The 15,397-nt window shown below is 48.4% G+C and overlaps 1 protein-coding gene across 1 annotated transcript; it reads left to right on the top strand.

Moving 5' to 3' along the window:
- The first annotated feature begins 7,583 nt into the window (after positions 1-7,583).
- FZD4 (frizzled class receptor 4) lies at positions 7,584-13,521 on the top strand. The gene is made up of 2 exons (XM_067317654.1): positions 7,584-7,844; positions 8,888-13,521. Exons 1-2 carry the CDS (start codon positions 7,584-7,586, stop codon positions 10,214-10,216), a joined length of 1,590 nt encoding a protein of 529 aa, XP_067173755.1. The 3' UTR covers positions 10,217-13,521.
- The last annotated feature ends 1,876 nt before the right edge of the window (positions 13,522-15,397 follow it).

Raw genomic sequence — 15,397 nt, 5'->3', positions numbered from 1 at the left:
AAAGTGAGACTCATGACCTCGCTGAGAAATATAACTCAGTCTGTCATTTTCCACCATGGTTAAATAATGTCTTGTGAATGATCAGGCTATTATTTCCAAGCTTCCAGACTAATTTGCTATTGCGAAATGAAATTTCTTCAAACAAGACAAAAAGCGTGTTCCTCCTTCAGGATTGCACTCTGCACATGCCAAATCTAAAGTTATAAAACCAAACTGTTTTGGAGTTATCTGAGCATAAAAAAGGGCCTCTGAACAATTTTCTAAGAAGAAAACTGTTCATCATTTTCCAGAAAAAAAAAAATCCCTTGGGCTAACATCAAGTGTGGGAAATTTTAAACCAAATGTGACTCTCTGAGCCTTATAGAAGCAAATAAGAGTAGCAGTTTAAAGTGAAGGTCATCTTATGAGGTAGTAGCAGCGATTCCAAAGTTCGGGCTGGATGTTGCTCCCACTGTGAGGCTGATTTTCAAACCACAGTCTACTAATTTTCCCTGAAAGGAACAGATTTTATTGAAATTTGGCATACTGTATTTCTGCAACAGAGCTTTTCTGGGAAGTTTGGCAAAATCAGGTGAGGGAGGGGGCTGGTTGTTTTGGTTGGTTTTGTTTTTCAATACAGCATTTTATAAATGTAGCTACACTCTGAAAAAATTGTGCAAATGTTTTTTGTCTCACCAGATCCTGCAAGTGACTGGTCTAGTAACTTCTTATCTGTTCTGCTAATCTGGCTGAAGATATGAACCTCTCATTACTAGAGTAAAGGGGTTTGGGAAAAGCTGTAAAAAAAGAATTAAAGTTATTCTTAAGCCTGGGAAGAGAAATATCTCTGTGAAAAATACTATTACTTATATAAACTGTCCTTTATATATGCACCTTTCATCTTGCAGAAGTTATGACCATCTTTGCTCTCAGCAGCCCATTAAACCTCATGCATGATACATACCTGTGCCTCCTAGATTCCTAACCATGCAAATAATCTCATATAGATGAGATTATTCCTATTTCACATAGATGGAAAAATCCTCTCATGTTGTCGAACACGTTAATGATCACTAAATGCAAGTGATTAAAGAGCACTGAAATTTCCTGCTTACAGTGATAAAAGACCCAATTCTGAGGTCTCTGCACAGATCTAATTACTAATGACATCTGGGGCTCAAGTGGCAACTATTGCCCCATGTTTGCCCCAGCACACAAGAAATTGCATGTGTGAATCCACATGATGCATTTGTCATTGTTTAACTACGCTGAAGTACATTAAAGTTGGCTACATTCAGGTCTGCCCTGAAGCAGATACTAGCAGCATGTTAGCTGAATTGCCCTCTATCCTCCATCAGTTGAACTCTCCCTCGAGGACCTCTCATCCAGAGCTGAATCCCACCCCGTGTGCTTGGGACCCAGATCATCTCTCACTGACCCAGCTGCAAACTCACATAGGAGCTGGATCAGTCCAGGACAGGGTTCTTCCCACCTATGGGAGAAAGACGTCGATCCCGTGAAGAGCCGCTGCCACACAGCCGAGCCTCTCTGAATCTGTCCCGTGAGACCGATGCACAGCCAGAAGCTCTTTGCTGCAGTGCATCACGGCACATAAACTTGCACAGGCTATACACTTCATCTCAAGGCCTGGGATGCATCCTGCCCCATCAAAATAAACGGGAGCTCTGCCACTCTGCACACTAGCTTGTGCACAGACTCGTGTTTGCATCTGTACTCTGGCGCTCCCATTCAGATTATATAGGAATATTATATACATGTATATTTATTTACATATATATGCATAAATACAAATGCAGCTCACTGTATTGGTATATTTTGTCCTGAAGTTGAGTAGAGTTATGCTTATTGGAAGTGTCATAACAAAACAAAACATTCCTCCTCTGATTATTACTGAACAATTCACATGTGGATTATAATTGATAAATACAGTGGCATAAATGCAAATCGGGTAATAGATGTACTTCCTGCTTTATGAAGGCCTCGCAAACTACAGAAGTAAGTATGGGAGAGAATTTATATTAAACATGAATAGCAATTAGGAATCAATTTTAAATATTTTACTAGATGCTCAAAAAGCCATTTCTTGACAAAGGAAGTGATCTGCCTTCATTAAAAAAATCACCCAACTTTATAGATGGAAAAATAAGAAAGAAAACTTTAATAAAATTTTTAAAAAGTGATAAAATTTTTGTGTATACTGAGACAAAAAGAAACTCATTGATTACATTTCTAGATGGAAGTTGTGGATTTGTCAATAAACAATGAAGGTGACAGAAATGTCCAATATATTTTTTGTCGTATATTGGGAAAACATACATGGGTTAAGGGTTATATGACATGATAGAGATAACTGACTAATAGTGATTAATTCAATCCTACCACTTCAGTGGTAATATAAGAAAATGTCCCAAAATAGCTATAGAAGTCACACATTTTAAAAATTCAGCATGTTTAAATAACTTTCAACCATGAACTTTAGAAGAAATCTCCGGGCTGGCAAGGTCCATCTCCTCGGTCACAGACTGGCAGGAGGCAGGGGCTGCTCCCATCCAGACACCTCTTTGGGGAACCTTCACTTGAGGGCTGCTCATCCTCCATTCTCCTTAAAGTCAACTGAGAGAAAGAGGCATTTTTAGAATGAAATTCATCTGACCAAAAGTAGACTTCTATATTTGGTTTAGAGAATTTCATCCTAATGTGGTATCCACAAGGTGAGCAAGGTGCCTTATGTTTCTTAGGACAGCCCATGAGGCATCAGTCCTGGCTCCCAGTGTGATGCTATGGTCCAAAGGGTAGATGGTATCCTTGGGTGTATAAGCAGGGTGAACTTGAGTGGGAATGAAGAAGTTATTTGACCTCCACATTTGACATTCGTGTCACTCCTACTAGAAAGTTGAATCATATTCCAATACCTACAATTCAGGAAAGTGTTGCTGCATTGAAAATGTTCAGAGAAGAGTTATGAACCTTCTCCGATTTCCTGCAAGATGATGTAAGAGTTTGAGAGACATAGGTGAACATCATTTGTTTTTGTAACTTAAAATATGTTCACAACTTTAATAAATATGCAAACAAATACCTACAAACTTAAGGGGGGAATAGGAAAAACAGCAAGGTAATAATAAATTAGGTTTTTAAATTAATGGAATTTCTATTATCTCAATTGCCCTCTGGAAGTGTCTGTCTATCCTAGTCAACTCTACAGTGACTGAAGGTGATTAGGCTGCTTATTCAGACGTTTCTGATAAGACTGGGCAGGATGGGTTTGGGTGAAAGCACTTTTGAAATGGCAGGGCCAAATCTTGCTCCCTTAAAATCAAAAGAATGATTAAAGCATTGGAAAAGATGCCTTACAGTAAGAAGCTCAGGAAGTTCAATCTGTTTTGCTTACTATGGAAAGCTCAAAGGGCGGCTTAATCACAGTCCCACATTACCTGTAGGGATTATCTTGGTAATGGCTTTCTCAGCCTAGCTGGTAAGATATAATAAAAGCCAGTGGCTGGAAGCTGAAGGTAACTTGGACTAGAAACCATTTATAATTATTGGCAGCCCCGATAAATAACAATTAGAGCTTTTTAGCAAGCTGGCTGCTGCTCCTTTAGTAAAGGCAGCCGTTAAATCAAAATAAGATTTAAAAAAAGCCCTATATGCTGTAATTCAAATGATACTCAAAGAAGTAACATGGGTTGCGCTGTGCAGGATTCAGGCCAGAATCTCACAACTGTCCAGTAATCTAAGAATCTGTAAACCCACTGTCCCAGAGGTTTCTTACTTTGATCTCTTTAAAGAAACTGTTAGGCACATGCTTATCATGTTGACATTTAATCACTCTTAATATATGCATAAGGTTCAAAGCAGGGTGATTACCATTTTTTCCAGCTCAGCCCTCTGGTATGATTTGCCACCGCCTCTCCTAGCACTGTTGTTTTGAAAACCAATTCCCATTATCTAAAAGACCTTCCAAAGCAAACAGAGCAGTGTAGCACTTTCTAATATTTATTTTGCGTTCTCAAAGAAAAAGCAACAGTGGTAGTTTAGGGGGAGGGGGTTGTTTTTCTGAAAAGATACTTGTACCTATCGCGGTTTTAAATGCCCCCCTGCCCCTTTACCCAGGCAAGGCACCAGCTCCAGGGGCAGAGGGTTTTGCAGCGCAGTCTGCTGCATCTGCACTAGGTGAACTGTTTCACGGGAATTAGTGCCCAGCTGTGGCAGGAGACTGCAAATGGAAAGGGTTTTGGCATGCTGAGCTTTTAAGGTCACTGCGATCCTCCCTGCAGTCTTCTCTTCCATAATGTGGACAAGAGCACTTCTCCCGCAGGAGGCTCTGCCTGCTGCCTCCTGCTTGGGCCCATCGGACGCTGCGGGCCGCGGGATGCCCACCACCCGCTTCCCACGCTGGTCCGCGTTCGGTCGCGGGCTGGGAACGCGGCCTCGCCGACGGAGGTCTCGCGCTGCGCGTGTTCCCAGCGTTATCGTCGGCTGAGATTAGCCGCGGAGCACGGCCGGTTCCCCAAGGCAATGCTCACGGGCAAACACACGAGATACGAGCCGGGTTCCCGACTCCGCTGCAGGCTCCTTGCGTGACCTTGGGACTGTAGACCCGTCTGCCGCTGTGTTTAAAAAGTTAAGATAATATTACTTGTCTGCCTCACAAGGATATCGTGAGGTTACAGTCCCTGTTTATCGGAGCTCGTTATAAAGCATTACAGTGATGAGGGCCACGTTAACCTCAGCTAAAACACTCTCCATCTTGCCACAAGAAAGCACGCTTAGGGATCATCAGCCACTGCACCATCACGCTGCAGCTAACACACGTTTTCGGCATCTCAGAGATGAAAATAAGACACCAGCGGTGTTTGCAACAGAGCTAGGGCCAGCTAGCAGTGCCGGAGCGTGGAGCGGTTCGCAGCACGATTTTTGCTGTGATTCACAGTCTCATGCCCGCAAAGGAGGCATGATTACGGGCTGCCTCAGTCTGTTCGCCGGCTCCGCCGCGTGGTGGGGACCTGGGGGCAAAGGGAGGGGCGGCATGTAAAGAGCGATGCCCAGCCCGTGAGGACAGACCTGCCTGGAAACACACACCCCTGCCCCGCATCGCACTCACGCAGACACGCGCACAATAGCCGGTCATTTCAACGGGACTTTACAAACATTTGCAAAGTGCTTTACAAACAGTTCGTTAATAGATGACATATTTTTGCTGAAGGCACAACCCGCTCAACCAGATTTTATTACAGGTGTAAATAATACCGGGAGAATTTAAGTATGAGCCTCAGTTGTTTGCTCTTAACCCCTGCTCCGGCTGACACATCGGAGGTCTGTTCGATCACCCAGCCCGGTTCCCTCCAAACTCACGAACGCTTCGTTCCTACGTATTTATTTTATTGAGATTCATACAAACGCCAAAAGGTGCCTAGCGCTGCCCTCCAGGTTTCTCAGCCCCAGCGAAAAGCAAGCAGCGTTAAAACCCAGCCGTGACCAAATGGCCAGCAGTGCAATTTAACTCATTAGGAAGAAAAGCTGCAGCTCGGGAGCCACCGCCGCAGGGATTTGGGGAGGAAGAGGAGGCGCCTGCCTCCGACTGGCAAACCCAGCCCGGCCTGGGCGAGCGCAGGGACGAATCCCCGGATGGATGAGCCGTATAACGGGACACCCTCCAGCAGCAGGCCTTCCCGCTAGCTCGGCAAACGGCAATCACAGCCCTCCTGAAACCGCTTCACGTTTTCTTAATTACTAAAAATGCAGAAAAGAGTCTTCAGCGCTGAATGTCGCAGAGCGCCAAATCCGGCAAGGCTGCCGGCCTCTCCCAGCTCGACGCCTCCCTACGGACGTCTTCACCAGCATGACGACGAAGCGGAGCACCCTTGGCTGGAGAAGGGAGACGCAGAAGTTCGGGAAGGGCTGGGGGTGCCGATCCCACCAACCCCGCTGTGCTCCGTGGGGCCGGGGCCGGGCAGCACCCGGGCCTGCGGTGGGTGCGCGTGGCCGGGGGGCACAGCAGTGACGTTTCCTCGGGGCGCCGGGTGCTTGGGTGGGAAGGGGGCATTTGGGGTGGGGAGAGGGGACACGGGCAGGGGCCCCAGGGGCATTTCTCAGGGAGGGGGGATGTGGGCTCCCCGGGGAGAGGAGGGGGCAAATCTCAGGGATGAGGGGGCCAGTAGGGGCTCTCCAAGGGGGGGGGGGCATTTTGGTGGGTGGGGGTGATGCAGGTGGGGACCTCCATGGGAGGGGCATTTCTCAGAGACATTGGCGAATGCAGGCAGGGCCTCCCCTTGGAGAGGGAGGACATTTCTTGGGGATGTGGGGGGATGCACTCAGGTGTCTCCATGGAGGGGGAGGACATGTCTTGGGGCTGTGGGGGCTGCACTTAGGAGCTCCCTGTGGAGCGGGAGGATGTTCTTCAGGGACATGGGGGGACGCCTGAGTCGGAGTCTCCTTCTCTGGAGATATTCAAAACCTGCCTGGACGCAATCCTGTGCAATGTGCTCTAGGTGACCCTGCTTGAGCAGGGGGCTTGGACTAGATGATCTCCGGAGGTCCCTTCCAGCCTCAACCATTCTGTGATTCTGTGATTTGTGATTCTGTGACACAGGCAGGGTTCCCCCTGGAGGGGCAGCACATTTCGCAGGGAGGTGGGGGCATGCCAGAAGGAGCTCCTCGCAGAGTGGGGGGACATTTCTGGGAGATGTGGGTGTGCAGGGAGGGGTTCCCCTCAGAGGGCGAGCAGGCTTCTCTGGGCCATGGGGGGACACAAGGAGGGGTCTCCATGGAGGGGGAGGGCATTTCTCAGGGCCATGGGGGTTGCAGGTAGGAGTTCCCTATGGAGGAGGAGGTCGGTTTGGGGGGGTCATGGGGGGATGCAGGCAGGAGCTGCCCCTGGAGGGGAGGACACTTCTGGGGGATGTGCCGGGTGCAGGCAGGGGCTCCCCTCGGAGGGGGAGGAGGTTTCCTCGGGCCCTGGTGAGACATGAGAAGGGGTCTCCATGGAGGTGGAGGACACTTCTCAGGGATGTGGTAGGTATGGACAGGGGCTCCCCTCGGAGGGGGAGGAGGTTTCCTCGGGCCCTGGTGAGACATGAGAAGGGGTCTCCATGGAGGTGGAGGACACTTCTCAGGGATGTGGGGGGTTGCAGGTAGGAGCTCCCTACGGAGGGGGACGCTGTTTTGGGGGGCCGTGGGGGGCCGGAGGCGGGGGCTCCCCCCGGGGACAAGCGGGGCCCCGTCGGCGGGCCGCGCCGTGCCGCGCCGTGCCGTCGGGGGGGGCGGCGGCGGAGGGGAGGGGAGGGCAGGGGAGGGCAGGGGAAGGCAGGGCAGGGGGCGGCGGTGCGGGGAGGCGCCGTCCCTCCCCTGGGCCGTTTCTCGGCGAGGCCGTTTAATAGCAGAGCCGCCCGCGGCCACTCCCCGTTGAAGCCGGCCCGTGCGGCGCGGCGCGGCGCGGCGCGGCCGGCGGCGGGGCCGGGGCCGGGGCCGGGGCCGGGGCGGGCCGGGGCGGGCCGGGGCGGGCAGGGCAGGGCAGGACAGGGCAGGACAGGGCAGGTGGGCGGCGGCGGCGGCGGCGGCGGCGGCGGCGGCGGCGGGGGGCCATGGCGCGGCGCGGCGGGGGCGGCGGCGGGGGCGCCCGGCTGCTGGCCGTGCTGCTGGCCGGGCTGCTCGGCGGGGCGCGGGGCTTCGGCGACGAGGAGGAGCGGCGCTGCGACGCCATCCGCATCGCCATGTGCCAGAACCTGGGCTACAACGTCACCAAGATGCCCAACCTGGTGGGACACGAGCTGCAGGCGGACGCCGAGCTGCAGCTCACCACCTTCACCCCGCTCATCCAGTACGGCTGCTCCAGCCAGCTCCAGGTGGGCGCTCCGCGCGGCCGCGGGAGCGGCGCGGAGGGAGCCGCGAGGGGGGCGGGCGGGCCGCGGCGCGGCGCGGAGGGGAGCGGAGCGGAGCGGAGCGGAGGGGAGCGGAGCGGAGCGGAGCGGAGCGGCGGCCCCGGGCGGCCCCGAAAGCCGCCGCCGGCGCCGCGCGGGGAGCGAGAGCGGGCAGCTGTGCTCGCCGGGCCGCCGCGGAGCTGGAGCCTGCGGGAGCTGCGAGCGGCTCTCCGGAGCCCGTCCGGAGCCGGCGCTGCCCGCGGGAGGAGAGCAGCGAGCGGCGCGTGCCGCCGGCGTGCGGAGGCTCCGCCGGTAACTTCGCTGCAGGAGTTTCTTTCCCATCCTGATGGCAAGATCCTTCTCCTCCCTCCCGGCGTGGATTTCATCAGACAAGAAAAAACCTAGCTTCTCTCTTGGAGCAGAATTCCCAGACTAGCACACGGTCCCCCTTACGTTGTCATGTCCCAGAAATACAATTATTCAAAAGCCTGAGCAAACTGCAATATTTTATTATTGTTGTTATAAATACATACTGGACCTTATAGTAAAAGAAAAAGTCATTCTTCCAGGAGAATCACGAACCAAAGTGATTCAATAAATGCCTTTTCTTCTGCTTGTTTGTTAGCTGTAAAATCCAGGCAGTGCCTTGAACAAATATATGTATTTGTTTAAACCACTTCTTTAATTTGTTTTTTGCTTTTCTAAATTGCACCCCTGAGGTTTAGATCTGGCTAAATCCTACTCGCTTTATTGAAATTGATGGACTAAATTTACATACAGCTAATCTAGGGAGTAAAATGTTCGGGCTTTGGCTTCGGACCATTTCTGAACCAAAAGAAGACAACATTTTTAGGGTTTTTTTCTCCTTTGTTTTTATTGTTCTTGGTTTATTTGTTTTATGCTGCTTCCTGTTTTTCAAGGCAAAGGACCAAATATTACTGCTAAAAAGACAAAAAGAGAACTTGTTATATGTTGACCTGCTTAATTTTCTTCTAACACAGTTGTGATTTTTGTTTTTTCTCTTCTAGTTCTTCCTTTGTTCAGTCTATGTTCCTATGTGCACCGAGAAGATTAACATCCCTATAGGGCCCTGTGGTGGCATGTGCCTCTCCGTCAAAAGGAGATGTGAACCTGTTTTAAAAGAATTTGGATTTGCCTGGCCAGACAGCCTGAACTGCAGCAAATTCCCACCCCAGAATGATCACAACCACATGTGCATGGAGGGCCCGGGAGATGAAGAGGTTCCCCTTCATAGCAAGACGTCCTTGCAGCCTGGAGAAGAATGCCACAGCATGGGATCTAATTCAGACCAGTATATCTGGGTCAAAAGAAGCTTGAACTGTGTCCTGAAGTGTGGCTACGATGCTGGGCTCTACAGCAGGTCGGCTAAGGAATTCACAGATATCTGGATGGCCGTGTGGGCTAGTCTTTGCTTCATCTCAACGGCATTCACAGTCCTGACCTTCCTGATTGATTCATCCAGATTTTCCTACCCAGAGCGCCCAATCATATTTTTGAGCATGTGCTACAATATTTATAGCATTGCTTATATTGTGAGGCTAACTGTGGGCCGGGAAAGGATATCCTGTGATTTTGAAGAGGCAGCAGAACCTGTTCTTATCCAAGAAGGTCTTAAGAACACAGGATGTGCTATAATTTTCTTGCTGATGTATTTTTTTGGGATGGCTAGCTCCATCTGGTGGGTTATTCTCACATTGACGTGGTTTCTGGCAGCAGGACTCAAGTGGGGCCACGAAGCTATAGAAATGCACAGCTCCTATTTCCATATTGCAGCCTGGGCCATCCCTGCAGTGAAGACCATAGTCATTTTGATTATGAGACTAGTAGATGCAGATGAGCTCACTGGTCTGTGTTATGTTGGCAACCAGAACCTAGATGCGCTCACGGGCTTTGTTGTTGCACCACTTTTTACTTACCTGGTTATTGGAACTTTATTCATTGCAGCCGGATTAGTGGCCTTATTTAAAATCCGGTCTAACCTTCAGAAAGATGGAACTAAAACTGACAAACTGGAAAGACTGATGGTCAAAATCGGTGTCTTTTCAGTGCTGTACACCGTCCCAGCGACGTGTGTCATTGCGTGTTATTTTTACGAAATCTCCAACTGGGCTGTTTTCCGCTATTCAGCAGACGATTCCAATATGGCCGTGGAGATGCTCAAAATCTTCATGTCCCTCCTGGTGGGTATTACATCAGGTATGTGGATTTGGTCAGCCAAAACTCTGCACACATGGCAGAAGTGCTCAAACAGACTGGTGAACTCAGGGAAAGTGAAACGGGAGAAGAGAGCAGATGGTTGGGTGAAACCCGGGAAAGGGAACGAGACTGTGGTATGAGAGAACAACGACACCCCAGTGCTCTCCGACTGTTCTCACATGAAGGACTGATGGTGTATAAGCATTGCAGTGGAAGTGTTGCTGAGTGTAGAGTAGGGAGACAGATATGAAAGCTGTCTCTGAGGGGCGGGGGGGGAAAAAAGCCTTAAAGAATAAGCAACAAAAAGATCATGCTGCAAATACAATAGCCATAAACCATGCTGCCCAAAATAGGAAAGCCCAGGGAGGCTTTAAAAGCTGTGAAAAAAAACAAACACATTATCTTTTTTTTTTTTTTCTTCCCTGAAGCAGGCTGCAGCATACTTAAGTCTTTAGAAGCTGTGGGACTGTAGCCATCCTAGTGATATGGGATGGTGTTTTCTTTCAGTCGTCTTACAGCTGATGGTGGAAAGGCAGGCTGAGGCCAAATTCTGGCCTGATTTAGTGTCCAGTTATCAGAAGGTGGAGTTTCCAGGAGCTCTGTTAACCGTCTTTCTTCTTTCTGAGTTGAGCATCGTGAAAGAAGCTCCCATTGAGGATTGTGTCTTTCCACCCTGGGAAACCCTACTGCTCCCATTAGTGTTGCACACTGCACAAATCAGCCAAGGATCAGGTCCTGCAACAAATGTCAGGTCTGAGATTTACCCATAAAGAGTAGCATTTAGTGAGTTATTATTAAGGATGATTCTTTAACTCATCTGATGATCTAGTAATAATTGTGACGCATATTCTTTTTACTGCCTTAACCTGGCCTAAATTCAGTTTTGGCCCTGCTTTGATGAGGAATTTAGACCTCCCAAGGTCCCTTCCAACCTGAATTACTTTATGATTCTGTTGGTATTTCCTCTTTTTTTTTTTTTTTTTAAATTGTTACTCAAGGCCATTATCAGAAGCAGAGGAATAAGTGAGAGCTTGGAAACTGTGTATGCTATTCTGCATCGATTACCATTATCCACCTGCCTCTGATCCTGTCCTTTTGGGTGCTCCTGCTATTTCCAGCTGACTACTTTATTCCCCTGCATTTAATAGCTTTAAATAAAGTCTTATGTTATAGTATTCCTTCCTACAGCAAAGAGGAAAATGAGTGGAGGGTCTCTTCAGAACAACGTCAGTCTTCTGCAAGTAAACTTGTCTGTGCCTCTCTGGAGATCCACTGCATGAAGCAATTAAGTCTTAATATATTTCATTCAGTGCGATGGTATCTCTGGAGAGGCCAGGCTGGGAGAAGTGAAATGTTCAGTTCCTTGGCAGCCTCATGTTCACACAGATCAGTTGTATAATTATGTGTGTCAGTTGCAATTAAAAGAACATTCTCAGCCCGTGACATAGCAGTACAGCTGACTGCCTCAGAGCAATGCCCCGATTGCTCACTGACAGCTCCAGAGAGTTTTGTTAGCGTATAGATACGCGTAGGATGAGAGCAGGCATTCGGTCGTCGGGAACAAGAGACGTTTTCAGCTTTTGTAAAGGGAGCCAAAGACAAGAGATCCAACTTCTTGAGGGATAATGCTGTTTCATACCCAAAGTCAAGTTCTCTTATCCTTTTAATTGAAGAGGCATTGGCCTGTTGTGCTCATGGGGAGCTTGAACCTTGTACGTGGGGCTTGTTTGGTTAGTAAGAAGCGTGATGCAAAAATATATAGCCCACAAGTGCTTAAGAGAACATTGTTTCAATGGTCTATCCCTTTGAAGGACCTTCGGTTTTATCTGAATTTTTACTTCATTTGTTTGTGTGGACCCTGGTCAGCTGCCGAGTGTCCCCCTGGTGCCCCAACTCGCGTGACCTTCAGGGCAGCTGAGGCTAAGCGCTGCTTTATTACAGTCCTCACTTTACGTACAGGTGCCCCATGTGCTTCCCAAACCACAATTCATTCCAGCTCTGGCCATGAGCACTAATCTGTCCCAGAAGCGTGTATTGTTTCAATGTCAATGTTGAAACATGTGCTAGAGCACATTTGAAAAAAAACAAACAAACAAACCCTAATTGCAGTCTTTGCGGTTGGGCTCCCTCTCTAGCAGAACAAGTGACAACTTGACACATTCTGCTCCAAACGCACGAGTATTGTTTTGGCCAGCTCCGCGTACCAGCTGAGCCTTTTGATCCTCTCTATAAAGTCTCTTGCTATTAGTGTTGTGTTTGGATCTGGCTGTTCCTCTCTGGACAAGAAGTTCTGCGCGTCCGAGAGCTTCAGATGGCTGAGCTTCTCCATGATGCGAGCTTTCCCCTGACACAGCAAGGGCTATAATATCAGCAGCTATATTTTGACTTGCAGGGGGTGAAGGCACCGTATGAGCTTTGTCTTCTAACCTCATATTGGCCTGTGCCAGGATGCCGCATTCATTCAGGTGTCCTTCAATCTAAAATGGTTTGGATTTTCTCATGGCTAATATGATTCATGTTTGACCTGACCTATTCAGTAAATGGTATTTTTAGCCATGTTATGTACACAGAAGTGATAAGTAGTGCCCCTTTTATCAGATCCCTGCATCTCAGATTATGACCCTCTGGACTCCAGACAGATGTCCCTGGTGATTTATGACATTAGAAATGAATCGGCCAAGGATGACCGCGTTGCCTTACGAGGGAGCTGGAGGGATATACCATTAACAAGTGTGAAGCACTCAACTACTATGGCTAGGAGGTGGGGTGGGGAGAGACACCAGCTGTTCCTGAAGGAACATCTTTCCCAAGCTTTCCAGGGGCACCATGCCAGCCCAAAGCAAGACTAGCTGGCTGCCTTCTGCTGCAGCAACAAAATTGTTCCATGAATTTATTCAGCCATGTGCATTTACCTTGTTCTGCTTCGGGGATTTGCAAGTGGGAAGTCACGGCAGATAGTCAAAAAGTCAGCAGTTAGGAAGAGTGGGTATCTGCAACTCATATGTTCTCTCATTTCAATGCTGTTATGAATTTCAAGCCAAAAAAATGTGTGACTAATCCTGTCTCGGAAGTGCAGTTGCTGTGGTTATAGAACGAGAAACATTGCAGCGGTCACCTTCCTTGCAGGATCCCTGCTCCCTCCCTCGAGCTAATTCTGCCTTGCTCCCCCCACCCCAGCGCGTTCGCCTGGCCACAGGTTTCCGACGTGCCTGACGGAGAGGTACAAGCTTAGCTCGTATGTTAAACAGACAACTTAGCTTCTTTTTCCGAACTTTGGAGGCAACAGATATTGATTATTTGGGGGCGTGCAGAAAACATAGCTACTTTGATGTATGTACTGTAAATTTCTAATTTATCACTGTAAAAAAAAAAAACTTTGCTATTTAATTTTTATATCGAAATAAAATTTTACCCTCTGTGGAGAACTAAGGTGTTCCTGCCAGCCCTCACGTTTTGGGTGACTTTCTTTCTTACGTTGGCTCCACTGCCGTTGCGATCGCTTTCTTTTCTCCCCGAAGGAGGAAGGGCTGGCGTGCTCGCGTTGCGGGGAGGGGATGGTGCCAGGGGGTTAGAGCAGCGCAGCTGGGCTCTAAACGCAGGCTCTGGGAACACCTTTGCCAAATGGAAATAGCCGAGAGCCATAACATCGCTGGGCACCGGCAAAAGGAGGTGCATGCTTCAGTGCTTGCATGCTAAGGCGAAGGAAGCCGTTTCAGAGATGCCGTGCGGGTCCAGCGCTGGGCTGCCGGAGCTGGGGCCGTTCTCCCGTGCGCTGGCGAATGTCTCATCCGGGCCGAGCAGGGGAGCGGGACCACAACCATGCACAACCGCAGCTCCTGGGAAATGCAGGGCCTTGCAAAAGGCTCCTCTTTGCCTCAAGTGTGACAGCATCTGTGTCCAAATATGCGTTCAGCTCCAGGAATTATGGTGGAGAACGGCCACAGAAGTGCTGGCCTGTTAAGGATACCAGAACTGTTAGTAGCTTTTGGAAAGAGAAATGCCATTCTTAGTAATATGCTTGAAAAGTGTTTGCTCCTCAGGATATTTTCAGCCCTTCAGAGCAGAGGTTTAATTTATTCTCTACATTTTATTGCAAATTGTTTTTAATTAAGCTCATTAATGAGCCGCTTATTTTTATTCCTTTTTGTCATACCTGTTCATCAGTTATGATGTACAGTGACAGCTGAGTTCCTTCTTTTTGTGTACGTCCTTCACCAGTTCCTTTGACACAGATATTACAGTTTATGATATTAGTTATTATCTTAACCCACCTAAACATCTACATCATGCAGCATTCTGTGTGCAGGATTACTTGGATTAGCATAATGTTATTCTGACAAGGAACTAAATCAGACTAGAGTGGATAATACTGAGTATGTGCTATAAAGAAGACTGTACGAATTATCACCTGGGTATCTATACCTAGTCAGGTTCTGAAGAACAGCATCTAATTAGAGTGATTTGCTCATGCCTTTGAGATTAGTAAGATCTCTGACTTGAAACTTGTAATTTGGAGTCTTTAATATAGCTACAGTTAAATGCAACAAACATCAAAGAAAAGAGCTTCTAGGGGAGGGAGAGGGATCTCTGGAGCTGTTAACACTGACAAAGAGCCTCACACATGATGTTCAAGATGTTGTTGTCTATTCCAGGCCTCTCTGATGGCCTTTTACCCTTACACAAGTCACCCCAAACCCGGTGTCTGAGAATTACCTGTGAACTGACAGTGGGCTGCCCTAGTTGCTCCAGACTGGGGATAACCTCCATGAACCGCTATGAAGACACATCAGCCAAGGTTTGACTACAGAGGGGAGAAAAACTAACCTTTATAAGGATTTTTTTTAGTTGTTCTGCTGTTTTGTTTTTTTGGATTTTTTTTGTTTTGTTTTGTTCTGTTGAAGCTCTTTAAAGAGAGAGTCAATGTTAAGGAGTTAGTGGCAAAGGAGACTTGGGTTCTGCAGCCAAAAATCAAAAATGGCCTAAGCGCCAGTAATGTGGAAATGTTGTATCATGAGACACTGGCTCCAGTAGTGAAGTTTCCACCACACCCCCTCCACCCTCAGCTGCTTTTTCCCATAATTGCGCTGCCATTCATCTCTCCCTTTGTTTTGTCCGTATGACTATTTGTGGGGCTGAGCTGTAACCCAGATCAGCAAAAAGATCTGGGTTAAAAACAACCTTCAGGGGTTTTGCTTGGTTTCATTTTGAAGGATATTTTAAACGTGGAGCACGTCAGTGATTTGGTTGATGTGGCAGCCCCACAAAGAGTTGCATTGGGACAAATGAGGCTGTTTGAACTGCTGGGACTGTCTTAAATTGCG

The sequence above is a fragment of the Apteryx mantelli genome, chromosome 1 (assembly GCF_036417845.1).
Source record: "Apteryx mantelli isolate bAptMan1 chromosome 1, bAptMan1.hap1, whole genome shotgun sequence".
NCBI classification, from domain to species: domain Eukaryota; kingdom Metazoa; phylum Chordata; class Aves; order Apterygiformes; family Apterygidae; genus Apteryx; species Apteryx mantelli.
The sequence above is the reverse complement of the archived record's forward strand: the minus strand, read 5'-3'. Positions and strand labels throughout refer to the sequence as shown.